At 39.1% G+C, this 12806-nt stretch overlaps 1 protein-coding gene across 1 annotated transcript; it reads left to right on the plus strand.

Annotated features, from left to right (window-relative positions):
* Nucleotides 1-10898: 10898 nt before the first annotated feature.
* Nucleotides 10899-11753, plus strand: LOC148610028 (uncharacterized). Its single transcript, XM_088543172.1, has one exon. The coding sequence runs from the start codon at nt 10899-10901 to the stop codon at nt 11751-11753; it is 855 nt and encodes a 284-aa protein (XP_088399298.1).
* The last annotated feature ends 1053 nt before the right edge of the window (nt 11754-12806 follow it).

Genomic DNA, 12806 nt, shown 5'->3' on the forward strand with positions numbered 1-12806 from the left:
TATTTTTGATCAGATTCGGGGTTAGTGTTGGATTAAGAAAAAATAGAAAATGAATCAAATCAATGCGGTTTAGAACACTAGAGAGGAAAATAGAAAATGAATCAGGTCAATACGGATCAGAACACTAGAGACTTGGGATTAGTGTTAATGTTCAGACAAGTGTTAGGGCTAGGGGTAGAGTTAGGGTTAAGGTTAGAGTTAGGGTTAGGATTAGAGCTAGAGTTAGGGTTAGGGCTAGAGTCAGGCTGGAGTAAGGGTAAGAGTCAAATTTAGGGTAAGGCTTAAGATTAGGATAAGGGTTAGGGTTAGGGTTAGGGTTAGGGTTAGTGTTAGAGTTAGATCAATATGGACCAGAACACTAGAGACTTGCAATTAGTGTTATCAGACAAGGGTTAGGGCTAGGGGTAGAGTTAGGGTTAAGGTTAGAGTTAGGGTTAGGGTTAGAGCTAGAGTTAGGGATAGATTTAGAGTCAGGCTGGAGTAAGGGTAAGAGTCAAGTTTAGGGTAAGGCTTAAGATTAGGATAAGGGTTAGGGTTAGGGTTAGAGTTAGATCAATTAGGGTTAAGATTACGTTGAGGGTTAGGGGTAAGGTTGGGGGTAAGTGTTTGGGCTAGGGTTAGAATTAGAGTCAAATTGTATTGTCGGAGTTATGGTTAGCGCTAGGGGTAGGGTTAGAGCTAAGGATACAATTACAGTTGGGGTTAGTTTTAGAGTTAGGTTTAAGGTCGGGGTTTAGGTTAGGTTTATATTTAATAACTGAGTCGGGGTTAGTATTGGTGTTAGGGTTAGTGTTAGAGTTAGATCAATACGGATCAGAACACTAGAGACTTGCGATTAAGGTTAATGTTCAGAGAAAGGGTAGGGTTAGAGTTAAGACTTGAGTTGGGGTTAGAGCTACGGTTAGGGTTAGGGTTAGTGTAAGATTGAGGAAAATAGAAAATGAATAGGCTAGGGTTTGAGTTATAGTTAGGATGATTGTCGAAGTTATGGTTAGGGTTAGGGTTAAGGTTAGGGTTAGGGTTGGAGTATGGTTAGGGTTAGGGTTAGGGTTAGGGTTAGGGTTAGAGTTAGGGTTAGGGTTAGGGTTATATGTATATATATATATATATATATATAGTCAATGTTATGGTTAGGGCTAGGCCTAGGATTAGAGCTAAGGACACAGTTACAGTTGGGGTTAGTTTTACAGTTAGGTTTAAGGTCGGGGTTTAGGTTATGGTTATATTTAATAATTGAGTCGGGGTTAGGTTTGGATTGAGAAAAATATAAAATGAATCAGTTCAATACAGATCAGAACTCTAGAGACTTGGGACAAGGGTTAGTGTTCAGACAATAGAAAAACTACCAAACCAAAGATTAATGTTAGGGTTAGAATTATGGTAAGGGTTAGTATGAGGTTGGAGTCAGGGTTAAGGCTAAAGCTAGAGGTAGAGTTGGTGTTAAGGTTAGAGTTAGGGTTAATGTCAGTGTTAGGGTTAGGGTTAATTTAGGATTAGGGTTAGTATTAGGGTTAAGATTACGTTGAGGGTTAGGGGTAAGGTTGGGGGTAAGTGTTTGGGCTAGGGTTAGAATTAGAGTCAAATTGTATTGTCGGAGTTATGGTTAGCGCTAGGGGTAGGGGTAGAGCTAAGGATACACTTACAGTTGGGGTTAGTTTTAGAGTTAGGTTTAAGGTCGGGGTTTAGGTTAGGTTTATATTTAATAACTGAGTCGGGGTTAGTATTGGTGTTAGGGTTAGGGTTAGAGTTAGATCAAGACGGATCAGAACATTAGAGACTTGGGACTTGGGATAGTGTTCAGACAATAGAAAAACTACCAAAAAATGATTAGAGTGAGGATTAGAGTCAGGGTGGAGTTAGAGGAAGTGTTGGTGTTGTGTTAGGGTTAGGGTTAGGGTTAGGGTTAGTGCTTGAGCTAGTGTTAATGATAGAATTAGAGTTAGAAATGGGGTTAGTGTCGGGGTTAGGGTTAAATTGAGGAAAATAGAAAATGAATAGGGCTAGGGTTTGAGGTATAGTTATGGTGATTGTCGGAGTTATGGTTATGGTTAGGGTTGGATTAGGGTTAGGGTTAGGGTTAGGGTTAGGGTTAGGTTTAGGGTTAAGTTTAGGGTTAGGTTAGGGTTAGGGTTAGGGTTAGGTTAGGGTTAGGGTTAGGGTTAGGGTTATGGTTAGGGTTAGTGTTAGGGTTAGAGTTAGAGTTATAGTCAATATTATGGTTAGGGCTAGGCCTAGGGTTATAGCTAAGGATACAATTACAGTTGGGGTTAGTTTTACAGTTAGGTTTAAGGTCGGGGTTTAGGTTATGGTTATATTTAATAATTGAGTCGGTGTTAGGTTTGGATTGAGAAAAATATAACATGAATCAGTTCAATACAGATCAGAACTCTAGAGACTTGGGACAAGGGTTAGTGTTCAGACAATAGAAAAACTACCAAACCAAAGATTAATGTTAGGGTTAGAATTATGGTAAGGGTTAGTATGAGGTTGGAATCAGGGTTAAGGCTAAAGCTAGAGGTAGAGTTGGTGTTAAGGTTAGAGTTAGGGTTAGAGTCTGGTTAGGGTCAGAAAAACATGAATTAGGTTTAGGGTAGGAGTTAGAGTTAAGGTACGAGTCAGGGTTAGGGTTAGGGTTAGGGTTAGGGGTTATGGTTAGGGCTAGCGTTCGGGCTAGATTTAGGGTTAGAATTAGGGTTAAGGTTAGAGTTAGGATTAGGGTTAGGGTTATATATATGATCAGATTCGGGGTAAGGTTTGGTTGAGAAAAATAGAAAATGAATCAAATCAATGCGGTTCAGAACACTAGAGACTTTGGGCTACGGTTAGTGTTCAGACAATAAAGAAACAACCTAAAACCAGGATTAGGGTGAGGGTTAGAGTCAGGATGGAGTTAGAGGAAGAGTTAGTGTTGGGTGAGGGTTAAAGTTTGAGCTAGGGTAAGGGTTAGGGCTTGCGTTAGGGCTAGAGTAAAGGTTAGAATTAGGATTATGATTATAGTTAGTGTTTGGGCTAGTGTTAGAGTTAGAGTTAGGGTTATAGTGGGAGTTATGGATTGGACTAGGGCTAGAGTTAGGGCTAGAGCTAGTGTTAAAATTGGGGTTATGGTTAGAATTGAGGTTAGAGTCTGGGTTAGGGTTAGGGTTAGGGTTAGAGTTAGATCAATACGGATCAGAACATTAGAGACTTGGGACTTGGAGTAGTGTTCAGACAATAGAAAAACTACCAAAACAAGGATTAGGGTTAGGGTTAAGGCTAGCGTTAAGGCTAGAGTAAGGCTTAGAATTAGGGTTAGGATTATAGTTAGGGGAAGCACTAGGGTTCCGGCTAGAGTTAAGGTTAGGGCTAGGGTTAGAGTTAGAGCTAGGGTTACCTTTAGAATTATGGTTAGGGTAAGAATCAAGGTTAGGGTTAGTATTAAAAAAGAAAACTACTAGAACAAAATTTAAGGTTAGGGTTAGTGTTAAAACAATAGAAAAAACAAACAGAAAAAGAGAAAATGTTATGATTAGAGTCGGGGATATGGTTAAGATAAGCCTTGGTGTTTGTTATTGTTGACACAATAGGAAACTGTCAGCACAATAGTCCTAACGACCACATTATACATAGTCACATAACTAAAGGTTAGGGTTGAGGGGTTGTAAAGGTTTACATAGAAAAGACAAGTCTAAAAAAAGTTATAGAAAAAAAATGTCAGAATAAAAGTAAGGACTTGACCTAAAAAAAACAGAATAAACAAAGTCACAATGTTTGAATTAGATAATATGTTGGGATAGGGTCACGGTAAAGGTTGAGTAAACACAGAAAAGAACGGAGTTAGGATAAACGCTGGGATAAGTGTTATACTGAGGGTTATAGGTCACGGGTTAGGATAAGATTTTGTGTTTGACTTCGGGTAAAGTTTTCATCTTGGATACTGTTAGATCTAGGGTTAAGTATTCGTCCTAGATACGGTTAGATCTAGGGTTAGGTCTTCGTCCTGGATACGGTTAGATCTAGGGTTAGGTCTTCGTCCTGGATACAGTTAGATCTAGGGTTAGGTCTTCGTCCTGGATACAGTTAGATCTAGGGTTAGGTCTTCGTCCTGGATACGGTTAGATCTAGGGTTAGGTCTTCGTCTTGGATACGGTTAAATCTAGGGTTAGGTCTTCGTCCTGGATACGGTTAGATCTAGGGTTAGGTCTTCGTCCTGGATACGGTTAGATCTAGGGTTAGGTCTTCGTCCTGGATACGGTTAGATCTAGGGTTAGGTCTTCGTCCTGGATACGGTTAGATCTAGGGTTAGGTCTTCGGCCTGAATACGGTTAGATCTCGGGTTAGGTCTTCGTCCTGGATACGATTAGATCTCGGGTTAGGTCTTCGTCCTGGATACGGTTAGATCTCGGGTTAGGTCTTCGTCCTGGATACAGTTAGATCTAGGGTTAGGTCTTTGTCCTGGATACGGTTAGATCTCGGGTTAGGTCTTCGTCCTGGATACGGTTAGATCTAGGGTTAGGTCTTCGTCCTGGATACGGTTAGATCTCGGGTTAGGTCTTCGTCCTGGATACAGTTAGATCTAGGGTTAGGTCTTCGTCCTGGATACGGTTAGATCTAGGGTTAGGACTTCGTCCTGGATACGGTTAGATCTAGGGTTAGGTATTCGTCTTGGATACGGTTAGATCTCGGGTTAGGTCTTCGTCCTGGATACAGTTAGATCTAGGGTTAGGTCTTCGTCCTGGATACGGTTAGATCTCGGGTTAGGTCTTCGTCCTGGATACGGTTAGATCTAGGGTTAGGTCTTCGTCCTGGATACGGTTAGATCTCGGGTTAGGTCTTCGTCCTGGATACAGTTAGATCTAGGGTTAGGTCTTCGTCCTGGATACGGTTAGATCTAGGGTTAGGACTTCGTCCTGGATACGGTTAGATCTAGGGTTAGGTATTCGTCTTGGATACGGTTAGATCTCGGGTTAGGTCTTCGTCCTGGATACAGTTAGATCTAGGGTTAGGACTTCGTCCTGGATACAGTTAGATCTAGGGTTAGGTCTTCGTCCTGGATACGGTTAGATCTAGGGTTAAGTATTCGTCCTGGATACGGTTAGATCAAGGGTTAAGTCTTCGCTTAATTACAATTAAATCTATACTTTGGTCTAGGGTTAGGTCTACGGTTATGATTTAGTGTACGGTTGGGACCAGGTCTTAGGGTTAGGGTTAGGGTTAGGATAAGGTCTAGAGACAGGTCTAGGTTAGGTTTCGGTTTAAGTTATATTAAGGTTAGGTCTTGTATCTGGTGTTGGTCTTCATGGTCTAGCTTGAGGCCTTTGATTAAAGTTAGATCTAGAGTTATTTATGGGGTAAGGGTAAGATACAGGTACTTGTTTCGGTTGTGGGATTTTTTGAAGGTTAGTGTTCGGAATAGAGATAAAGAGTTAGCGTTAAGGTAAATGAAACTGTCGTAATAGGGTTAGGGTCTGAATTTCATATAAGGTCTAGTATCAAGAAAGTTGTTAGAGTCAACCGTTAGATCTACGGTCAGGTGTATGGTAAGGGTTAAGTTTATGGTTATGTGTAGAGTTAGGCCTTGGTTTATGTTGAAGGTTGGATGAGATGTTGCTGTTTGTCTAGGGTTATGGTTAAGTCTAGAGTTGGGTCTATGTTAGGTCATAGACTTTATGAAAGTCAGACCCAGAGTTTGTTATGAGAATTAGGTTCAGGTCTCGTCACTCGTTTAGGTTCAGGGTTATAACTTGGATCATTGTTAGGAAAACAGTTAGAAAGTTAGCGTACGGGTCAAAGAAATAGGGTTAGAGTTAGAGTTTAAATGTGAGAAATTGTTTATCGATTAGGTTACAGTTCTAGAAGGAGATGCACATTGAGGTCGAATAAAGTTAGTTGAAAGAAAATGGTTAAGAGTAGAGTTGGGTCAGAATTGTGCTGGGTTACTTGCCTCTATCGCAGGTTTTGTATTGGTTAAGGCTTGGTGTTAGATCTTTGTATTATGAATGTTATTGTTAAAGCAAGAACCTCCTAATGTTAAACCTCTTTTCAGTGGCTGCTGAAGCAGCTGTGTTTGTATGTTAAGGGATATTTCTGCTGCTGCTTCTGGTCGTATTCGGGTTCATCATTCCTGTTGCTGTTTCTGGTCGTATTTGGGGTCATCCTTCCTGCTGTTGCTTGTATATTGGAGGCATTTTTGCTGCTGTTTCTATCCGCTGCTGCTCAAGCATGTCAATAGAGGTGCCAAGATGTAAGTTACGCATGATTTATTGTCAGAACTCCTTAAGGGGCATTGTCTTTACTTATACAGAGAAAGAACAAAAAGATGTCAAGCTACAACAATTAATCCACCAATTATCAAATACGAGAAAAACATTAAAATGTTCATAGGTGATCGAAGTAGTTGGGTTATATATTTGTACAGAAATATTCCTGAAACGGTCCTTATCCATAACAACAACTGGAAATCGGATACAAATACGGTTGTAATGTAACAGTGTTCTGTGGTTCACATATGGACGAACGGTTTGTATTCGACCCTATCATAACATCTCTGTGTACTGATTTTACGTTTATTTGCATTGTTCTGGATGGCAAGGTGATGCTCTGATGAATATTCTTCTGGTTCTCGTGAACCAACCGGATGTGCCTCTTTAAGCTGTCTTTCCGACTCAATAATTTAGAACAACGAGAACAAGGAAACCGTTGGTTTAGAATAATATTGGATGTATTCAATCATGAATACCATTTACTTGTTGACATTTCTAAAAAAGAAAGCAGGGTGATCTCCCTTTTTTTATTACAAACACAAGTATAAGTATACCAAGCGACACAAAAAAAGTTTTGGTTCGATAATCACTGTTACTAAATGATGAAACGTCCATATATTCATAGAATTGCATCGGGTGTACAATACTTATTTGTCTAACAAGGACACTAAGTCGAAACACTTAACTGGACGGTAAAAAACGATTATCAGTGATAAAAAAATCTTTGCTATAACGTAAAGATGCTTTTATATTTCATTTAATTATTGAAAATGTAAAAATTGCTATGTTTTGTTTCATAAATGATTATATTAATCACTATCTACGAGGTCAATGGCCGATGTTTGCCGAAGCAGGTGTTCCAAACATAAATTAATTGATCGTGTATACTTCAGCAAAAAAGGGAATTTAGGAAATAAACTACGAATGAAAATATAGAGAGACAAACTCCGTAGTTCAATGGTGTACCCAATAGACCCCCCCATAACATCAGGTCAAGTACAAGTGACATGTAAACATTGAAAACATGAAAAAAAGGAATTTACCCGATGCAGCCCCATAACATGGATAAAATCGATGAAAAGGTTGAGTGTGTCTGTAATAGGTGATGCAATGGTCGACAATAAAAATCGACAAAATCTGAAATGAAAGGCAATACACCATTCAAAAGCTATTAATGTTCCAAATGTAAACCTTACAATTGTCAGAATATTCATTAGTGGTTAGTCAAAATTTCAAAATGAACACAAAAAATATTAAACATAATTAAACAAAAATAATTAAAACAACCATAAAAATTAATGTCCGAGAAGTAAAAATTGCCAAACACGTACTTATACCTGTAATGTATTTATAAAGCACAATAATAACAATTAAAACTCAATACATGGGCTATTGAAATCACCAGTAAAATGGAAAGTTTCAAACATATGTCTAATACGTGAGACATCTATTCAAATGACACAACCCATTGAACACAAAGAAATCCAAATCAAAATTTAAAATCTATTCAAAATGCCCATTCAATTTGACATTATTACACAAAGACAATGAAATAACAAACAAATAATTAGCAAAAATAATTAAAAAAAAAACAATGAACTGTCATGAAAAAAAAAATGAAAACTAAAAAAATACATAAACAAAGAAAACTTGTAAACCTTGGAGGGTAACCCATCTAGGAGAAGGAAAACTCTGATCTAAAACCTCCGCTGCCTTGTGGCTACACCCTTCGACAGGGAAAGGCTTTAGGAGACAACCTCGAGGAAAATCCAGAACTAGGAATCTGTAACTTCCTTCTCTTCCTGTACTTCCAGGATCAGAACTTCTGTTTAGAAGCTAAGGGTGAGGTAACCCCGACAGAAAACCTAGAGTGCCGACGACGGAGGTATTGCGCGATATAGCGCACTCGAACAGACCACAACACCACGCACAGACAGCCAAAATGACACTTGAGACCATGAACAAACGATTTGGTGCTCACCCTGTGAGGACCCACCAGGCAGGTGCAGTGCCAGGCTCTCTGTCTGGAAGGGGCCCAACCACTGGAGGTACCTTAGTTTCGTATTGTGGAGTCAGGGGACAAACAAAGACAGCTACTGTCCATAGAAAGATCATACCGAAAAGAAAAGAACAACCACATATTAACATCGTGCAGTGGAATGCAGAAGGGGTATCAAAGATGAGAGAAGAACTTTCTTCATGAAAACAATGTGAACATCTGCTGTATTGAAGAAACACATCTGCAAGAGGACAAACCTTTTAAGATCAGAGGATACAAGTCTTCAAGAGTGATATAAAGAAAAGAAAGAAAGGTGGTGTAATGACTCTTGTAAGAAACAACATTAATGCCTTAGAGACAAAAAAGTTTATGGATGAAGCAAAATACATTGAAATCAGAGCAACTATTGGGAAAAGTTCGTATAACATCGTTAACTTCTACTGTCCCAATGATAAGAAACTGTCTCTAGACACCATACAAATACCAGACAGTTCATTCCTCATAGTAGGTAATTTCAACAGCCAATCACAAATTTTGGGATATAATACCATGGGCAAAAGAGAGGAGACGATACAAGACTGGCAGGATGAAAACCATCTTATCCTTGTAAACGACGCCACTGACGCGCCTACTTTTTATTCTCGTTGATGGCATACAACCACCACACCAGATCTAGCTTTCTGTACTGACGATATACACCACAAAAATCAGTAGAAAAGTATGTGACCAGCTAGCAGGCAGTGATCATCGACCTTTCATGATATCCATTGCAGAAACAACAACATCTTAGTATGCTTAGCTACCAAGATGGAATTACAAAAAGGCAAATTGGAGTATGTTTCAAGCTAGAACAGATGAACTTACATGGGACATAGAAATAGCGGGAAAGAATATTAACAATGTGGTGAAAGCATTCAACACTGTTGTATTAAAGGCAGCAAAGGAAAGTATACCAAGAGGTGTAAGAAAGGACAACAAACCATACTCGTCCAGTGAGATACAGGCAACACACAATGATGAGGGAAGCAAAGGTGAAAAGATTACGCAATAAGTTCAAGGAGAAACAACCATAGGGAAAGCGGCAACAAATGAATTTGCTAAAGGCTATGAGAAAGAAAGGAACACTGATATACCACCATCACGGAAAAAAGAAGTAAGAACTGAATTGAGAGAAAGATCAGAGGTGCCAACACATGAACTTATGCAGAGAGATATCACCATGTTTGGGATGAAGGCAGCCATCAGACCATCAGAAAAAATGAAAATGTAAAAGGCACCAGGTCCAGATAACATCACAAATGAAATGCTTCAACACCTTGGCACCTCAGCATTAACAACTTTGCTAGAGATTCTCAACCTGAGCTGGAGACAAGGTCAAGCCCCTCTATGTTGGAAAGAAGCCATAATGATGCTAATACTGAAGAGGGAAAAGAACGAGTCGCAAGCCTCAAGCTACCGCCCAATTAGCCTAACCAGCAGTTGCTGTAAATTAATGGAGCGTATAATCAACAAGCACCTACAGACATACTTGGAATCGGAGAACATTCTTTGTCATGAACAAGCTGGTTTTAGACAGTACAAGAGCACAGAATATCAGACCACACATCTATCTCAAGTAGTCGAGGGTGCACTTCAATCAACGAAAGTAACGCTAGCTGTTTTGTAGATCTATAGAGAGCATTTGACAAAGTTTGGAAAGATGGCCTTCTTGTGAAACTTCTTAGATTTGGAGTAAGTGAAAGAATGTACAAATGGCCCAACTCATATCGGTACAATAGAAGGGCAAGTGTACTCGTAGATGGGAAGCATGGCCGCAAAATACTTCTAAAACAGGGCGTACCACAGGGAGGAGTATTGCCACCAAGTTTCTTCATACTCTATATGAATGACCTAGTTCCAGAGCTACCAAATGGTGTACAATCAGCACTCTACGCAGATGATCTTAACCTCTGGTGCTCTGAAGAGTATGCAACTACTGCAAGGTACAGGATACAAACAGCATTAGATATGGTGGTCAAATGGGCCAATGAGTGGTGAGTTACCATCAATAGAGAGAAAACAACAGCAACCCTCTTTACACTCACCTAAAACCCATCTCTCAAACTGACCATGGATGACATCCATATCACAATGAAAGATCAGCAAACATACCTTGGTGTAACCTTCGATAAAAGACTTACATGGAAACAGCATATAATGACAGCAGAAGCCAACACCAAACGAAAACTAAACATCATGAGAAAACTTGCTGTTACAAACTGGGGTGCTAATGAGAAAGTTTTGAAATCTGTCAACGAAGGAAATGTACGTCTAGAATATGGCTCTAGTGCTTGAATGACAGCAGCTGTCTCACCATCAGGCTCTAGATAAAGTCCAGAATCAGGCACTGCGCATCATCACAGGAGCCATGAAATCAATACATATTGCTAGTATGGAGGAAATTACGAACATACAACCATTAAGTAAGAGAAGGGAATGTAAAACTATGATACAGGCCACCAAATATTAATGCTTAAAAAACCACCCAGTGAATGAGAGACTGAAACAACTATCCTCAGGCTGACTCAAAAGATCCAGCTTCACTCTAGAAACAAGAGCATTGCAAAGAAAACACCAAGAACATCTATCTACCTAAGCATGTCAAACCTATAGATTTCAAAATGAATGACAATCTATGTGCAGAGAAGGAGGACAATGTGACCATTCAGACAACAGTTCCGTTACTCAGTGCCAAAGATGCACAATCAAACATCGTCAGAAAAACCGTAGAGTATCCATCAGAATTGTGGGCAAGAGTTTACACAGACGGTTCAGCCACAAATGTGACAACAAAAGGAGGGGCCGGTATCTACACAGAATACCCAAATGCAGTACAACAGTCAATGGCACTACCAACAGGATTACTTTGCACCAACTACAAGGCTAAAGAAGCACTCATCCATGCGGCAAATTACATCATGGAAACCGTAGAAAGTATGCAACTAATATTCATAACAGATGCTCTCTCCGTAATACAAGCATTGACCAACAACAAACTACCACAACTTGAAAGAGCTATTTATCCCATCAAGAGCCTTAAAACTGCCATACAGTGGATACCTTCCAATGGAAATGAAAAAGCGGAGAAGCTAGCAAGGGAAGGCGCTCAACAACAGCAAGATGAAAATCCTGTCTGCTACAGAGAGATGAAGACCATCATCAAGTCTCTGCACAATACCCCTCAGAAGCAAAATAGCTACCATCAACTAAGAAGATTTGAGCAAACTACAATCTTCAGGCTCAGGACAGGACACAACAGACTCAACAAACATTTGTACAGAGTTTTGAAGGTCATACCATCACCTATGTGTCCCTGTGGAGAAGCAGAGCAGAATACAGAACACTTTCTGCAGACGTGCAAGTTACACCAGGCACAAAGAGAGAAACCAACCCCCATTACAGAGAAACTGTATGGACCTGTGGAAGACCTACAAAAGAAGGCCAGATTTGTTGAGGAGACTGGCATTCAAGTGTAATGGCGAACAACAAGAAGTCTTTAGAAAAAAGCATGGAAAACTTAAATTTTGGTATAGCCAGTAAAACTGAAAGTTGGTAACTTGTGAAAAAAAAACAGCACAGCAGAACGAAATGTAAACTTGATCTGTAACTCATCATGGTAGACTCACGCAAGCGTTTAGAAAAAAGTGCGGAACGCTTAAATTTCGGTAAATTTTTCAAAGTTCAAGGGCCATAACTCAAACAAAAATCAGTGAAGTGGAACAAATTAAACATTATCTTAACTCATTAAGGTTGATTCACATACCAAAAAATCAGCTCAATATCTGCAAGCATTCAGAAAAAAAGTGTGGAAAACTTCTATTTCGGTAAATTTTTTTTTATATTTGAAAGCACCTACTGACAGTTCCAGTTCCCAGAGTGGGTCCATCCAAATTTTAAGGTTTATTTTTTTCCTGATCTGTGTACATCAAAATGCTTATTATGTTTGAAAAATAAATTGAAGTGAAATATCAGGATTTATCTTCTTAAATGATGCTTTCACTTAGCAAGATAATTAATTGAGAAATAAACTATGATTGTGTCATTGATGTACTAATTTTAAGATATGGATCAGCAGTTTTTTAATTATTATACAAAATGAACAGGTTGACAGACAGGTGTATAGACAAGAGATCCACTATTTGCCACTGATTCATCAAGCAGAGGTGCAAGGAAAGCAAGAATTAAGTGTAAGTATTTGAAAGAATCTGGCGAAATGGAAAATCAGAAACATGCATGTCAAAACCCCACCAATCTGACAATGTAATGTCACTCAACTATACTTTCTCTATTAGAAAAGACCATTATTTGTTCTCTGCATCACTGGCTTTGCTCAGAATTTTTTCAATAGTCTTAGAAAAATGAGGTTTTTGACAGTTATCTGCATTGAAATGTTCATTTTAAGTGTATTTCAATGAAATTATAACCTGATTAGCCAAAGTGATATGGAAATTTTTTTTTTCTTTTTTCCTTGATTCTGACGGTGCAAATAGTCAAATAACACTATCAAAATGATGGTTTTTTATACCCTA

Source organism: Perna viridis, chromosome 8 (genome assembly GCF_037379345.1).
Source record: "Perna viridis isolate PV_CMFRI_1.1 ecotype Kerala chromosome 8, ASM3737934v1, whole genome shotgun sequence".
Classification (NCBI taxonomy): Eukaryota; Metazoa; Mollusca; class Bivalvia; order Mytilida; family Mytilidae; genus Perna; species Perna viridis.

What these genes read in the sequence shown, in the direction of transcription:
- LOC148610028 (XM_088543172.1), top strand. Translation starts at nt 10,899, where the DNA reads ATGAATGACAATCTATGTGCAGAGAAGGAGGACAATGTGACCATTCAG.